The sequence below is a fragment of the Macrobrachium rosenbergii genome, chromosome 13, assembly GCF_040412425.1.
Source record: "Macrobrachium rosenbergii isolate ZJJX-2024 chromosome 13, ASM4041242v1, whole genome shotgun sequence".
NCBI lineage: Eukaryota > Metazoa > Arthropoda > Malacostraca > Decapoda > Palaemonidae > Macrobrachium > Macrobrachium rosenbergii.
The window spans coordinates 35,685,603-35,701,999 of record NC_089753.1 but is presented as its reverse complement, the minus strand read 5'-3'; the positions used below and the strand labels follow the sequence as shown (position 1 = coordinate 35,701,999).

Sequence of the window (16,397 nt, the reverse complement as noted above, 5' to 3'; positions counted from 1 at the left end):
CTCTCTCTCTCACACACACACACACACACACATTGGTTAACAGTTGCCTTGGGGTCAATTTGTGTGGGATGCTCATTACACACTTGGACACTTCTTGTCATCTTTTCTTGCGTTGGCTCTTGCAAAATCCAGAAATAACAAGGTTCTTATGAACAGACAGACAAAGAAAAGACCATTACCACATAACCAGTGTGAACTGCGTCACTGATAACAGCGACACAATATTCTTCATCCCTCAGCCACAATACTAAGACCGTCACTAAAAATGCCGAGTGTGAATTAGCAACAGCAACAACACTCGCCATCTCACGATTACAAGCAACGCCTCCCGCTCTGAAACCTCCCCCAGGCGTCGGAAGCATTCCACATGCAGATCACACCCGGGACAGAGCTTGCTTCCCTATCTTAACAACGGCCCGCGGGCGTGACGATCAACAGAACGCCCATTATGCAACTGAATGACTCCTTCAAACAGCCCAACATCGCAATCCGCATACGTCATAACGTTCACTAATATACTCTCGAGTGTAGGGCGCACGTTATTCCTGATATACTAAGAGAGGGCGCGTTTTGCAGTTTCCATTATGCAACAGAGAGAGAGAGAGAGAGAGAGAGAGAGAGAGAGAGAGAGAGAGAGAGAGAGAGAGAGAGAGAGAGAGAGAGAGAGAGAGAAATTTTTTCCGACGGTGCTACTTATGAGATGGAGATTTACAGATGGTTTTAGAGAGGAGGCGCTTTTCCAAGGGTTCTCAATACTAGGGAGAGAGAGAGAGAGAGAGAGAGAGAGAGAGAGAGAGAGACTAATGAGTTTCTAATTCGTTTCGCAATTGGAAAAATCTCTCAATCTCTTCCGACAACTACTAATAAGAACGACGGCGACCAGGAGCCGAAGCAAGGCGGTTGGTTATGTGCAGGACGTCGCGAGCATGCGTCTGCCGGTCTGTCCAACTATGCAGACTACGAAACATGCAAGTACACCAACTTCTTTGTTTTCTCTGGGGCCGAACGATTGCCAGGCAATACCCCACTCATAGAGCCCCATCCTGTGTAACTTTCTTCCGACGAAAACCACTCGAGATGATTCTGAGATCATACCCTTCAGTCCATGGGCAACTCGCCCTTGGTATCCCACCCTCCTGGTGACCATACGGCGCGAGCTTCGAATACATTCAGAAGACGACTGCCGTAGTGCACATTAATTTGAACCAAAGGAGACGAACCAGAAATCAAGCACGCAAGTTTATGCGAATACTTCTGGGAAAATACATAGAAACGCGAAAGTCGAAAACTTGGCTTATGTCTTGCAGCAACGATTATCTACCGGTCCGTCGTCCAGTCCCGGGCCAGTCTCTCGCCTATGACCATAATATAAGTACAGTATGTAGAATACAGTTATATATCTTAGTCCTCGCTTCATTGAGGTACATAACGTCGCTGGACCCTCACATTCTAGTCACTTTTCGCGGTATGACTACATGCTGAATTTATTGATGCAACTTAATTCACAAAAGCCCAGCCTACAACGAAACTGCGCGGTGTACTGTACGCATTACTTAAGGTTCATTGCAGCGTCTCTTCGGCCCCTAGCAGCAACCCCTTTCTTTCCTTTTACTATTCCTCGGTTCATATTCTCTTTCTTCCGCCTTACTTTCCAACCTCTTCTAACAATTGATTCAGAGTGCAACTGCTTTGAGGTTTTCCTCCTGTTACACCTTTGTAACCCTCCTCTCAATTTTCCTTTCAGGGCTGAATGACCTCATAGGTCCGAACGCTTGGCTTTCGGCCTAAACTGTATGTTCTATTTTTTTTCAACGAAATTTCACTGTAATGCAATGCAAATTTGAGATGGTTCTTGGACAAACGGACGCCGATGAATACTCGGCAGCATCAGCCCCAATTCGATGACTGAGGTGAGCGGGAGAATATTTACGAGAGCCTTTCTCGACAAAATTTTCTAAGACACACTGTGCATATGAGGGAAGCCTAAATATGATTTAATTATGAATATTAACAAGTAAAAAAACCGCCGAAGTTTCTTCGGCGCAATCGAGTTTTCTGTAGAGCGTATAATCAAGCCGTAATCGAATTTTCTGTACAGCGTATAATCAAGCCACCAACTATAGATCTGTTTTTCGGTGCTCTCGGTATAATGCTGTATGAGCTGCGGTCCATGAAACTCTCAGCCGGCTGTGGTGGGCTGTGTTGCTGCGTTGCCAGAAGTACGATCATGGCTAACTTTAACTTTAAATAAAATAAAGACTACTGAGGCTAGATGGCTGCAATTTGTAATGCTTGATGAATGGTGGGTGGATTATCAACATACCAATTTGCAGCCCTCTAGCATCAGCAGTTTTTGAGATTTGAGGGCGGACAGAAAAAAGTGCGGACGGACAGACAAAGCCATATCAATAGTAAAAGCAACACTGCATGGAACGATGATAATTACTATTCAAAGAAAATAAACTTCCGGGTTGCGTAAGGGACTCGTCAAGAACCTAGTGGTGGGTATGTAAGGAATCTCCGAGCGTTCATAACTGCAGAACAATTTCAAGACTTTTCATTAAGTGGGATTACCTAAGTTCGTTCCTTGGCGAAGCGGTAATTTTTAACCTTTTTTTCAGTTTATTTTTAGGTTTTACTGCCATTGATGCTCCATGCCAGTAACTATTTCCTTATTTTCCAATCAATCATTTTGTAACCTTATACCTAGTGATATGGCTTTGTATTTTTTTTTAATTTTATTTTTTCTTTGGTAGGCCATGTTCGTTAAGGATTGGATCTTTCCTGGATAGTGACCCCCAAGGGTTTTCGGGGGTCGTTATCTAGGACTATTTCTTAGGGGTCAACCGGGTTAAAACACTAGGGGGTCACTACCTACGGAAATCCAGACTTTTCAAAGCTTTCTATGAAGGTTACATTCTGGACTGTCAGATCTCAAGACTTAACAGTTCACAATCTTTTGGAATATTTTCTTCAAGCGAGCCTTTACCTCAAGACAAGTCTCTCTAAAAGCTAGTTTAATTTTTCTCAGAAAAAAAAAGACCACTGATATAAAGGCTACGTGTCCAATTTGGTCTGGCAAAATATTTCTTAGGCTACCTTGAATTATAACTATTATAATGGTGGCCTAGGAGTCAGTCCGTACCACTCTTCAGCCACAAATGTGTGATAATGCAACTCAGTTCGTCAATACTGTACCCTACTCCCGGACTCCAACCCCCTCCCCCGAAAATTGATTCCCTTGGTAGATTTGTAATACAAATAGTGCACGCCTGAAGCGCAGGCAGTTATGGAAAATAAGGTCAGTAGGTTCCGCCTACGCAACCAGTACGCGTGTCCAAGGCTTTTAGAACAGGATCCATAAACAGGACACCAATCTTCTCTGGTTTCCACGATGCGTCTCTCATCTTTGCAACTTCAGTTTTATTATATATCTCGTCTGTCCATTTCCCCTGATTAAGCCCCCAACTGGCAGAATTTTATTTTCTTTCCTACCGCTAATTCCACAGCAGCAACTACTATAACGATGCTTCCAGTTTCTCTACAAACCACGACCATTTATCACATTCTGTTACCAACATTCCCAATTATCTCGCCTAAAACTATTCTTACCTATTGCATACTAATGTTACCAAGCAATATACTAATTTCATACATTTTCCAGCTGTTTTATTCACCCTCTACCAAACTTGCACTATGAAGAGACTGCTCAAATGCCCCTTTCACATAATGGTTGTTTTATGTATACGTCCACAGACTTTGGTTTCAAATTATCCGCATAAGGCAATACTATCTGGTGGGAGCTGATGAGGACCAAAACCTAGGGCTGACTGACCCCTTCCATCACGGGACAACCGCCCTTATTCCACACCTGCGTGTTCTTACAAATACACTCGTCACCAACTGTTTAGAAGGCAACAGGCCAACAGTGGTCAAGATTTAATGACTGTCAATCTAAATATATAGTTTAGTTGTGTTAGCAGTGGTTTTAAAGGCCTTTGAAACTTATTAGAACACTTATATTAACGTAATATATATATATATATATATATATATATATATATATATATATATATATATATATATATATATATATATATATATATATATATATATATATATATATATATATATATATGTAGACACACATACGAGGTTAACTATAACCTCATTCCATTGTGATCTGAAGCAACAGATCGATGCTTAGTCCACTCAGCTACAGAAGAAATATAGAAGGAGGAAAACCAGATATGCATCTGTATATGCATGTTATCATAGCTAGCACCAATGTACCTCAAACAATTATTCCCTCCCCTCCCTCCCACCCCGGCCCTGTCCAACCAGCGGTGAATGGACACATTTAATCCTCCTTCCAAATGGGTCCCAGGCGATGTACATATTATAACCAAGCAGTATCGCTTGAAAACTGATGCTATCAATTTCTGTCCTTGGTGGGGGGGGGGGAGGTTTTATATATATTAAAATGTACGGACAGTGCAACCTACATTTAAGCTGTGGAGACCAGCAATACCAGATCGGGTTCCCATAGGGGGGTAGCGCCGTCAGTGCACCTCACAGGGTGCACTGTAGGCATGATTGAAAGTTCTTTGCACCGTCCCCCCGGCCCCTAGCTGCAATCCCTTTCATTCCTTTTACTGTACCTTCGTTCATGTTATCTTTCTTCCACCTTGCTATCCACCCTCTCCTAACGATTATTTCAAAGTGCAGCTGCCAGGTTTTCCTCCTGTTACACCTTTGTAACCTCCCACTCTCAATTTTCCTTTCAGCGCTGAATGACCTCATAGGTCCCAGCGCTTGGCCTTTGGCCTAAACTCTATACTCCATTCCATTCCAATACCAGATCGCACTGTATGCTTGCTACTGGCTCCTCCCGACCCTGTCATGCTCATAATTAACCCTCTCACTGTCTGGCTGATTAATCAGAGATTGTTCAGTTTTATTATTTTCATATTTTAAACCTTTACTTCTTTCTATTCAGTTCAGCCGTTTTGTTTTAGATTTCCTTTCTTCAAATATGACTGGGGTAAAAAAAAAAAAAATTGCCAGCACCATCATGTTCTTATGGACGCCTATCCTCCTGTTCCTGTTCATTACTCCTTATGCTTCCGTTCCTGTTCATTGCTCCTTATGCTTCAGTTCCTGTTAATTGCTCCTTATGCTTCAGTTCCTGTTCATTGCTCCTTATACTTCCGTTTCTGTTCATTGCTCCTTATACTTCCGTTTCTGTTCATTGCTCCTTATACTTTCGTTCCTGTTCATTACTCCTTATACTTTCGTTCCTGTTCATTACTCCTTATACTTCCGTTCCTGTTCATTACTCCTCATACTTCCGTTCCTGTCATTACTCCTCATACTTCCGTTCCTGTTCATTACTCCTTATACTTCCGTTCCTGTTCATTACTCCTTATACTTCCGTTCCTGTTCATTACTCCTCATACTTCCGTACTGCACTTCTAAAACAATCTACTCCGTCCACTTGACCCCGCCTACTCTTATTCTCCTCTAAGATCCCCGCCCACTTCTACGCTGGATCTCAATGATCTGGAGACGCCAGCTAAATGAATCGATAAATCAATCCCGTGTTGTTGCTATTCTTCTTCCCCCCTCGACCATACCTAGCACTTTTCCTCCTGAGGAACACTAAATACTCCCCGTCTTTCCTCCCTCCCTCCTTCCCTCCCTCGCTCGTTCGTGCCTCTGTTCGCAAGGTAATGAGCAGGCGAGTTTCTCCTACTATGCTACTGTTGCTCTACTCTGATAACTACTCCTTTGTTCAGTATTCGTTCTGGTCCTGGTATTCATACTAGGAAGATACCTTCCTAATATTCCCATCATCTATGGAGCATTACACTGAACCTGGCAAAACTAAACCAACTAAGCTGAATTACCTTGGGAGACTTGTCCATTACTCTTATTCTGCTTTCAACTTCTCAATTTGACTCGTCGCTTCCCTTTAGAACACCAAGTGTCACCACCGGATGAATTCTATATTCTTCTATTAGAAGATTATTTTCTTAATATCATGTAAGTAGAATAGAATAGAATATATATTTTAGGCCAAAGGCCAATCACTGGGACCTAAGAGATCATTCAGCGCTGAAACGGAAATTGACAGTAAAAAAGGGTTTGAAAGGTGTAACAGGAGGAAAACCTCGCAGTAGCAATACGAAAAAAAGTGTTAGAGGGTGAAAAGTACGGTGGAAAAAAGAGAATATGAATGGAGGTTCAGTAAAAGGAATGAAAGGGATTGCAGCTAGGGACCGAAGGGACGCTGCGAAGAACCTAAGTAATGCATACAGTGCATCGCATGAGGTGTACTGACGGCAATACCACCCAATGGGGTATCATATATAAGTGCAAATTCTTGACTCCTTAATAATAAAAGTATACAGAATAATTTCGTACGTTCTGCCATCCTGCTCCTTAACAAGAACGGAGAAAAGTAACACAAACAGGCTATTACGCTTTCCTCCTAATGTTCCCCTTGCTCCTAGTCTCCTCTTCATTGATCTTTTGTATTACTGACCCCCGTTCTTTCACCTCTTTTTTTTCTCTCTCTCTCTCATTTCGTTCACCTCATTCTTCCTCCTTTAGTATACTTCTCACTCTAGAAGAAAGATTGTACTTGGCCGATTACTTCCTGCGAATCATATCGCTGTGCAAATCCACTTTCCAAAGATTCTCTCTCTCTCTCTCTTCTTATATATATATATATATATATATATATATATATATATATATATATATATATATATATATATATAATGTGTGTGTGTGTTTAGAAAGAGGGTTTCCACTACCTCTCCTTCATAAAGCTTCAAGTAGACTTCCTGCTAGAGAAAAAGTATATAGACATGCATGCAGGCAACTCATCCCCTTTCCCGAAAAAAAAAAAAGTACCAACGAAAATTGCAAAGGCGAACAAACCCCCGAATTTCATTTTCCCTTCCGGGCCATCATCGACACGGTATCATGAACATGCAATCTTTAAACCACGCAATTCGGATTTTTCTTTTGCTTCCTTTCTTTTTTTTTTTTTTTCTTCTGCAAACTGGAGAAAGAGAGGAGTTGGGATGGGGGTGGGGGTGGGGGGAGATAAATTGTAGGGTTTAAAGAATGGATGAAGACATCATGATAAATTAGAAAAGGGGATACAAGGAGGAGGTAGTGGTGGGCAAGTTGTAATATTACTTGGGCGGAGAGAGAGAGAGAGAGAGAGAGAGAGAGAGAGAGAGAGAGAGAGAGAGAGAGAGAGAGAGAGAGAGAGGAAAGTCTACCTTAGTTTTACCAGACCACTGAGCTGATTAACAGCTCTCCTAGGGCTGGCCCGGAGAGAGAGAGAGAGAGAGAGAGAGAGAGAGAGAGAGAGAGAGAGAGAGAGAGAGAATTCTCTTGCCAGGGGGAAGGGAAAGACAGGACTCAATTTAGGTAGTGACACTAAGCAGGAGGGTGAATATTTTGTCTGATGTTTGACAGCCGATTACGACTCGAGAAAATAGACAATGAGAAATTTCAATATTTATATATTGAAGAGAAAAGATAATTCATAACAATTTCAAAATTATAAGCCCTAAATCCTTCCACTGCATCGGTTTATTCCAAAGCAAACTCTAAGAGTCCTGAGATACAAAACGGTAGCACAGTAATTACATGAAGAAAACATATTGACAAACAACGCCAAGATAATTTTTCATAATGACGGGTGTACCAGTATTTTTTCATGGAGATTATTTTAAGCAGAGGAATAAAACGTGTAATATTCTCTAATTTTTTCTCATACCAAGACCCACCGGAAATGTGAAAAGGGAGGGATGAGGACAGAAAGACAACCAGGTATCTTCACGACTAACGAGGAAGTCAAGCCTTCTATTGTGAGTTTCTTTTAATAAAATCTAAAAGTACGCCACATTTCTCACAGAGGATTTTACCAAAAACATCTCGCAGGGGGATTCAAAACTTCCCTGGGAAAATGATAATATACCAGGGGATACAAAACCACCCCAAAAAATTATAATATACCAATAATAAACCTGAGGATAAAAAACCACCCAATTATAACGATAAATGGGATAAAAAAAAACCCACCCCGGGGGGAAAACGATAATATAAATAGGGATACACCACCACCCTGGTAAAATAACAATATAAAGGGGGATACAACACCACCTGGGTATAATGTCCATATAAAGGGGGATACAAAACCACCCTGGTAAAATAATACCATACAAGGATATACAAAAACCACTCTGGTGAAACGATAATATAAAATGGATTACAAAACCACCCCACCATTGTGATACATAAGGAGGTACATCCCCACCCCGCCAAAACGATACTATACAAGGGGGGGGGGTACAAAACCATCCCAGTGAAATGAAAACATACAAGGGGATACAAAATCACCCCCAAGTAAATTGACAACATACAAGGGGGGATACAAAACCGCCCCAGTAAAATGGCAGCATACAAAGAGGATACAAAACCACCCCAGTAAATGACAACATACAAGCGGATACAAAACAACACCAGTAAAATGATAACATACACGGGGGATACACAACCACCCCAGTAAAAAGCCAACATACAATGAGGATACAAAACCACCACAGGAAAATGACAGCATACAAGGGGATACAAAAACATCGCATTAAAATGACAACATACAAGAGGATACAAAACCACCCCTGTGAATGACAACACACAATGGGGATACAAACCCATCCCAGTATAAAAAGACAACATAAAAGGGGATACAATAACACCCCCAGTAAAATGAAAACATACAAGGGAGATACAAAACCATCCCAGTGAATGCCAAGATATAGGGGATACAAAACCCATCCCGGTATAAAAAAGACAACATACACGGGGATACAAAAACACCCCAGTGAATGACAGCATACAGGGGTTTGTATCCACCCCAGTGAATGACAACATACAGGGGGATACAACCCCATCCCACAGTAAAAGCCAACATACAAGGGGATACAAACCCATTCCGGCATAAAAGACAACATACAAGGGGGTACAAACCCGTCCCAGTACAAAATGACAGCATACAAGAGGGATACAAAACCACCCCAAGTGAAATTACAACATACAGGGGGATACAAACCCATCCCAGTAAATGACAACATACAGGGGGATACAAACCCCTCCCAATAAAATAACAACACACAAGGGGGGATACAAAAAACCCACCACCACTAACTACAGCACCACACTGTCGACGTCTCCCTGCGGCTCCAACGAAGGAACACCCCTTCCTTTCTCCTTCCCTTACCTTTCTAATATCGTCGAGCGTGTGTATTTCTGGCGAGAGGCCTCCGTGGACGCACAGGAACTGGTGGTTCATGAGGGCGGCCAGGGGGAGGCAGTCGAAAGCTTCCATACACGCGTCGTATACTCGCTCGCTGTATTTGATCTTACCTGGGGAAGGCGAGAGACAAGAAAAATTAAGTAGGGGGTTGGGGTATGGTCATTGATGTGTGTCACAATAAAATGGAGAGAGAGAGAGAGAGAGAGAGAGAGAGAGAGAGAGAGAGAGAGAGAGAGAGAGAGAGAGAGAGAGAGAGAGAGAAAAAAAAATATATAGGGGTAATGTATGATAATTGATGTGTGACATGACAAATAAAAGAAAAGGAGAGAGAGAGAGAGAGAGAGAGAGAGAGAGAGAGAGAGAGAGAGAGAGAGAGAGAGAGAGAGAGAGAGAGAGAGAGAGAGAGAGAGAGAGAATGAAAAAATAAATAGGGGGTAATGTATGATAATTGATGTGTGACATGACAAATAAAAGAAAAGGAGAGAGAGAGAGAGAGAGAGAGAGAGAGAGAGAGAGAGAGAGAGAGAGAGAGAGAGAGAGAGAGAGAGAGAGAGAGAGATTGGATAATTTTAAGATTTTAATAAAACAAAAAAGTTGGAAGATGGGAAAATCTCGACACGTCCTCAAAGAAAAACAATAACATGGAAAATTGATAAGAAATCCTAATATTCACGCACACACATTGAATAACTGCAAAAAATAATTTACAAGAAATCCTAATATTCACGCATACATATTGAATAACTACAAAAAATAATTTATATATAACTTGGTAATACTCATAGTAGAATCATTCTGACATAACTCATTTGAGGCATTTTAAGGCATATTTTTAAAAACATGGGATTCGTAACTTGAATAAAAGCATTTATCAGTTTTACAATAGATCCTAAAGCACTCTGTATTTTTTATGGTTTAAAATATCTCTAGATATGCTACACAGCCAAATTATAATACACATTACTCAGCTGTTAGGTCCTAATATGAAAGTTTCAAAATTCAATATTCGGTCATATAAGGAAAGTCACTACTTACACTAACAACAAAAATGAATTACCAAAACTTCTTTTCAGCTCAATCCCTAACCGGGGTCGCTGTTTTTAATGAGCCTTAAACGACTCATTTCACATTTTGTTTTGGCAGATGGATTACGGGCGGATGCCCTTCCTGAATCTTAACCCTGTCCATCTAACCGGACTTGGGGAAAATAATTATATACAAGGGCAACCATAATAGTATAACTTCAAGTTTACATCTTGCAAAGTCAGCAAGCATCCGATATATGAATGGCTTAATATGCATTCAAGAATTATGCAATAGTACAACAACAAATAAACTTCTCATATACGAACAACAATGAAAACATTAAAGTTGTCATAGTGTCATATTAACACTAAATGAACAGATTCTTAAACAACGAACAGAATCCAAAACAGAAAACACCATCAGAAAAACGCAAAGACGACAGACGACTGTAACAAACTTTTTCGAACGGAAAAAACAAAAACAAAAACAACAAAAGCAGGGGGAGGAGGGAGAGGGGGAAATAAGGAAAGGGGGAGGAGGTTAAGAGGTTGAAAGTCCCTCCACACTGTGAGCATCATCCCTAGCAGAGATAAAGGTTAAGTAGGCAGGTAGGTAGCCAACCAGTCGAGTCCTGCCCACTTACAATGGATGCTTGAATGAATCATTCATTACGCCAGGCAGAGAGCGGGGGAGACAAGGACAAGAACAGGGAGGAGGAGGAGGAGGAGGAGGAGGAGGAGGAGGAGGAGGAGGAGGAGGAGGAGGGGGGGTGAGGAAGAGGGGAACCCTCTTGAGAGCAGGAGATTCGCCTTCGACAGTCTGGTCTTTGGGATAACTGCAATCTCAGTCTCACTCTTACTCTCCTAAAATAATTATGATTAAGGTTCCATGACTCGAAAAAATTTATAAAACAACCAAATAGAAAATCAAAGAGTACTTTCATTTCTGCGGCAATATGAATCGTTATAATTATAAAAATACTGAATAGTATAGTTGGAAGCATATCATTGCTTGCTTGCTCTCTCTCTCTCTCTCTCTCTCTCTCTCTCTCTCTCTCTCTCTCTCTCTCTCTCTCAACAACGGTAAAACCTAGTAAACAGTGAAACTGATAAAACATGGTGTGGAATTTCTCAAGAGTACATAGCACGAGCGACTTGACCAAAAACTATTGACTGGAATTCTTAAATAAGGAGAGCCACCTTTAGGGATTATATATCTGAAGGGGGAAGGTGGATTATATTAAATACTCTTAAGAAATAAGGTGGTAAATCTGGGATAAAATACTTGCTGAGAAAGTGCTGAGGGGCGGATAAAGGGTTAAGCGAGAGAGAGAGAGAGAATGTACTTTATTATTATATATAATTATAGATTCATACTGCTGCAGAAATGAAGTATTCTTTACCATTTTTTTGGCGGTCTGATTACATCTTTCGTGCTATGGAACCTTAACGATAATTTTATGAGAGAGAGAGAGAGAGAGAGAGAGAGAGAGAGAGAGAGAGAGAGAGAGAGAGAGAGAGAGAGAGAGAGAGAGAATGAAATCTCTGTTATCCCAAAGACCACACTTGCCGAAGGTGGAACGCCAGCCCTCAAAAATGTCTCCATTTAAGACAGATACCTAACCAGTACCTTCTTCCTTAATATTGCTTAATAATTTCACTGCCATCACTATCATTGCCTCCAAAGCTACATGACACCGCTAAGTGTTCTTTCCTGTGCTTTTACTTCCACAAATCTCCCCTCCTCTTACAGTTCTCATCGAAGTAGGTCCGTCTTCCATCTGCTCTGATGCCCAGTTAACTAGGCGAGTGTCGAGCACTGTTCTCTCATGGGTTGTACGAAGTACATGCCCAAGCTATATCTCTCTCTCTTCATTATTTCATCTACATATGGAATTTCAGTCATTTTCCTTATGGATTGTAGGGAAGATGAAAGCCAAATTTTGGTGAACTGAAGCACATCCCTTGAAATATTATTTTGCGGGCTTTTCTTCGAATTATAAATGAATTTCTTTAACACACGATAGAACAAATTAAGAGACACCCATTCCAGTCGATAACTTCACATAAAAATAAAATTTCTATCGAAAGCAACGCCAAATAACTTTCTTGTAATACGACTCAAAGAAAAAAAAAACTTGTCTAACAGGGAATTAAAAGACACTTGACTCGAAGAGAAGAAGCCTATAGCCCATCCTAAGTTGTGGGCCTTAATAGGCCTCCCACTACCTTTCCTGTCATAATTACGAAACAACTGAAGTTACAACAGGTAATCTAATTAGGAATTAAGAGCCTGCTGTCGGGGCAAGTTCAAGGGGCATTTTTTTATTTTTTTTTTTATCGAGTATCAGGGTAACTACTTCTTGTTGATGATGATGATGATGTTCTTTGAAGAGCTATCGCCATATCGTAAAATGTAACTTTCTGTCTTTTGTAATTTGTTATTGAAATTGTGCTCTGGATAAAATATCAGATCTTATTGAAATTGTGCTCTACAGAAAACAATAGATCTGATCTTATTGAAATTGTGTTCTAGAGAAAACAATAGATCTTATCTTATTGAAATTGTGCTCTAGAGAAAATAATAGATCTTACCCTATTGCAATTGTGCTCTAGAGGAATCAATAATCTTACCCTAATGAAATTGTGCTCTAGAGAAATCAATAGATCTTACCCTAATGAAATTGTGCTCTAGAGAAATCAATAGATCTTACCCTATTAAAATTGTGCTCTAAAATTGTGCTCTAGAGAAACAACAGATCTTACCCTAATGAAATTGTGCTCTAGAGAAACAACAGATCTTACCCTAATGAAATTGTGCTCTAAAGATAACAGATCTTACCCTATTGAAATTGTGCTCTAGAGAAAACAACAGATCTTACCCTATTGAAATTGTGCTCTAGAGAAAAAAACATCTTACCCTATTGAAATTGTGCTCTTGAGCAAACACTACATCTTACCCTATTGAAATTGTGCCCTTGAGCAAACACTACATCTTACCCTATTGAAATTGTGCTCCAGAGAAAACAACAGATCTTACCCAATTGAAATTGTGCTCTAGAGATAACAACAGATCTTACCCTATTGAAATTGTGCTCTTGAGCAAACACTACATCTTACCCTATTGAAATTGTGCTCTAGAGATAACAATAGATCTTACCCTATTGAAATTGTGCTCTAGAGAAAACAACAGATCTTACCCTATTGAAATTGTGCCCTCGAGATAACAACAGATCTTACTCTATTGAAATTGTGCTCTCGAGAAAACAACAGATCTTACTCTATTGAAATTGTGCTCTAGATAAAACTACAGAGCTTACCCAAAGTTCAGGAATAAGGTCACTGCGAACAACAGTACACTGAATTATTTCATGTTTTCAAAAGAATAACTACAAAAATTCCGCAACGCACAAAATACAGACTGCGGACTCAGATGCCAAAACCATTGCGTAACCGAGTCACTCTGACGGACAAAAAACATCCGTCCTATCGTCCTTCCCTGCTGCTGCCGCTGCTGTGGACGAAAGATCAAATCCATTTCGGGTTTCCTGTCAAAATGTCAGCAGGTCAAGCCACGGAAGGTAAAGGCGGTGTCCCACGAGCGGCGTCTTTATCACACGACCAATAAATTTTTTTTACCAAATAGACAATATTTACTTCCTGCAAAATATACAATATTCACTTCCTACAAAATATACGAAATTTACTTCCTACAAAATATACGAAATTTACTTCCTACAAAATATACGAAATTTACTTCCTACAAAACGAAAAAAATAGATAATGTTTACTTCCTACAAAATAGACAATACTTACGTCCTACAAAATAGACAATATTTACTTCCTACAAAATAGACAATGTTTACTTCCTACAAAACAGACAGTATTTATTCCTACAAAATAGACAGTGTTTACTTCTTACAAAACAGACAATGTTTACTTCCTAAAAAAATAGACAATATTTACTTCCTACAAAATAGACAATATCTACTTCCTACAAAATAAACAATATTTACTTCCTACAAAACAGACAATACTTCCTACAAAATAGACAATATTTACTTCCTACAAACCAGACAATACTTCCTACAAATTAGACAATATTTACTTCCTACAAAATATACAATATTTACTTCCTACAAAATAGACAATATTTACTTCCTACACTCGTAAATAATTGTGTCACGAGTTTACGCTTTGCTTACGTCACGAAAGCACGAATATTCGCGTTAGGTTCCGGGCAACAAAGGCTACTGAGTGGACTGGAAGATGCTACCGCCAGAGAATATCCGTCAGGTTGAAATTCGTCTTTGACGCAATCGTGAGTCAACTGTTTTATAAGGATGCTTTCACCTAAGGTAAACAAACCCACGGAGGAGCTAGTCAGTCGGGTTTTAAGTGACGAAAAAGGCATTTCAAACATGCCACCTCATTACAAAGTTCGACATTGCGCCTCTTCCAATTTGATTTACTGTTCAGGAATTTTTTCGTTTCACTTCTGCGGCTTTTGCTACGTTTTCCCGTAAAAAAAAAAAGGATTACAGTCACAAATTTGGCGGTATTTTTTCTGTGGCTCCAATCACTGGTGATGGGGGTAATTTCCTCCTCTGTGAACTCACTCTGTATGTCAGATTCCCGACCTTAATAGTTTCATTAGCATTTTTGTGGTATCCAGTTTCATTTTCCACCGAGGGCAATGGAGCTTTTCCCTGTACTGCTGTCTAGCTGGACGTGATAAGTACTCTTACGGTCTACAGTTTTAGTCTTGACGTAGCCGTAGTCCTTTTTAATACTGCTTGGAGATGACGCAGTGCATTTTCTTGAACGATTTTGGTAGTAGAGATGTTATCAATGGACCAAGATTCCATTTAACTTTCAAATGCAATTTAGCATTTCCGACTTCGAATCCCGGTCTGATTATAAAACTTAGTTCTGTAGTTCACATACGGCATGATGACTGTGCATTTTAACGGCTATGGAAGCCCACAGGCTAATGGAAATCTACAGGTGGACAGGTACGTCACAGTAAGTTCAACTCAATCACGAAAGTACACGGAGGGAAAAAATTAGGCTGAAAAAGGTGGAAGAACTGGAGGTAAGTCATTTATTTCTGATGCCCACCGACGCGTTTAGGAATCTAGGATGTAAAAATAATCAAGTCCTGCCACATATTTTTAAACAATACCAACAGCAAGACTTAGAGCCAACTTATTTCTTTGATAAATAAATAACCTTACTTCTCATTAACATATTAACATTCTGGGACAAATTCCTTGAAATAAAGCACCTCGTGTATTGATACATCAATTCAGTATCCTTCAATAACGAAACCGCACCTCGTGTATCGATACATCAAAACAGCATCCTTGTATAACGAAACTGCATATCGTGTATCGATACATCAAAACAGTAGTATCCTTCAATAACGAAACTGCACCTCGTGTATCGATACGCCAAAACAGCATCCTTCAATAACGAAACTGCAACTCGTATCGATACATCAAAACAGCATCCTTCAATAACGAAACTGCATATCGTATCGATACATCAAAACAGTAGTATCCTTCAATAACGAAACTGCACCTCGTGTATCGATACGTCAAAACAGCATCCTTCAATAACGAAACTGCAACTCGTGTATCGATACATCAAAACAGCATCCTTGTATAACGAAACTGCATATCGTGTATCGATACATCAAAACAGTAGTATCCTTCAATAACGAAACTGCACCTCGTGTATCGATACGTCAAAACAGCATCCTTCAATAACGAAACTGCAACTCGTGGTATTGATACATCAAAACAGCATCCTTCCAAAACGAAACTGCACCTCGTGTATCGATACATCAAAACAGCATCCTTCAATAACGAAACTGCACCTCGTGTATCGATACATCAAAACAGCATCCTTCAATAACGAAACTGCACCTCGTGTATCGATACATCAAAACAGCATCCTTCAATAACGAAACCGCACTCGTGTATCGATACATCAAAACAGCATCCTTGTATAACGAAACTGCATATCGC

The 16,397-nt window shown here is 40.1% G+C and overlaps 1 protein-coding gene across 17 annotated transcripts in view; it reads right to left on the bottom strand.

The window, feature by feature from the left end:
- The window catches only part of LOC136845177 (serine/threonine-protein phosphatase 2B catalytic subunit 2-like), a 280,643-nt gene that overhangs the window by 27,989 nt on the left and 236,257 nt on the right, over nucleotides 1–16,397 (bottom strand). For all 17 annotated transcript variants that reach the window (XM_067115156.1, XM_067115162.1, XM_067115160.1 and 14 more), the window contains one exon: nucleotides 9,305–9,450. In XM_067115156.1, coding sequence (XP_066971257.1) covers nucleotides 9,305–9,450 — 146 coding nt within the window. The remainder of the gene's footprint in view (nucleotides 1–9,304; nucleotides 9,451–16,397) is intronic.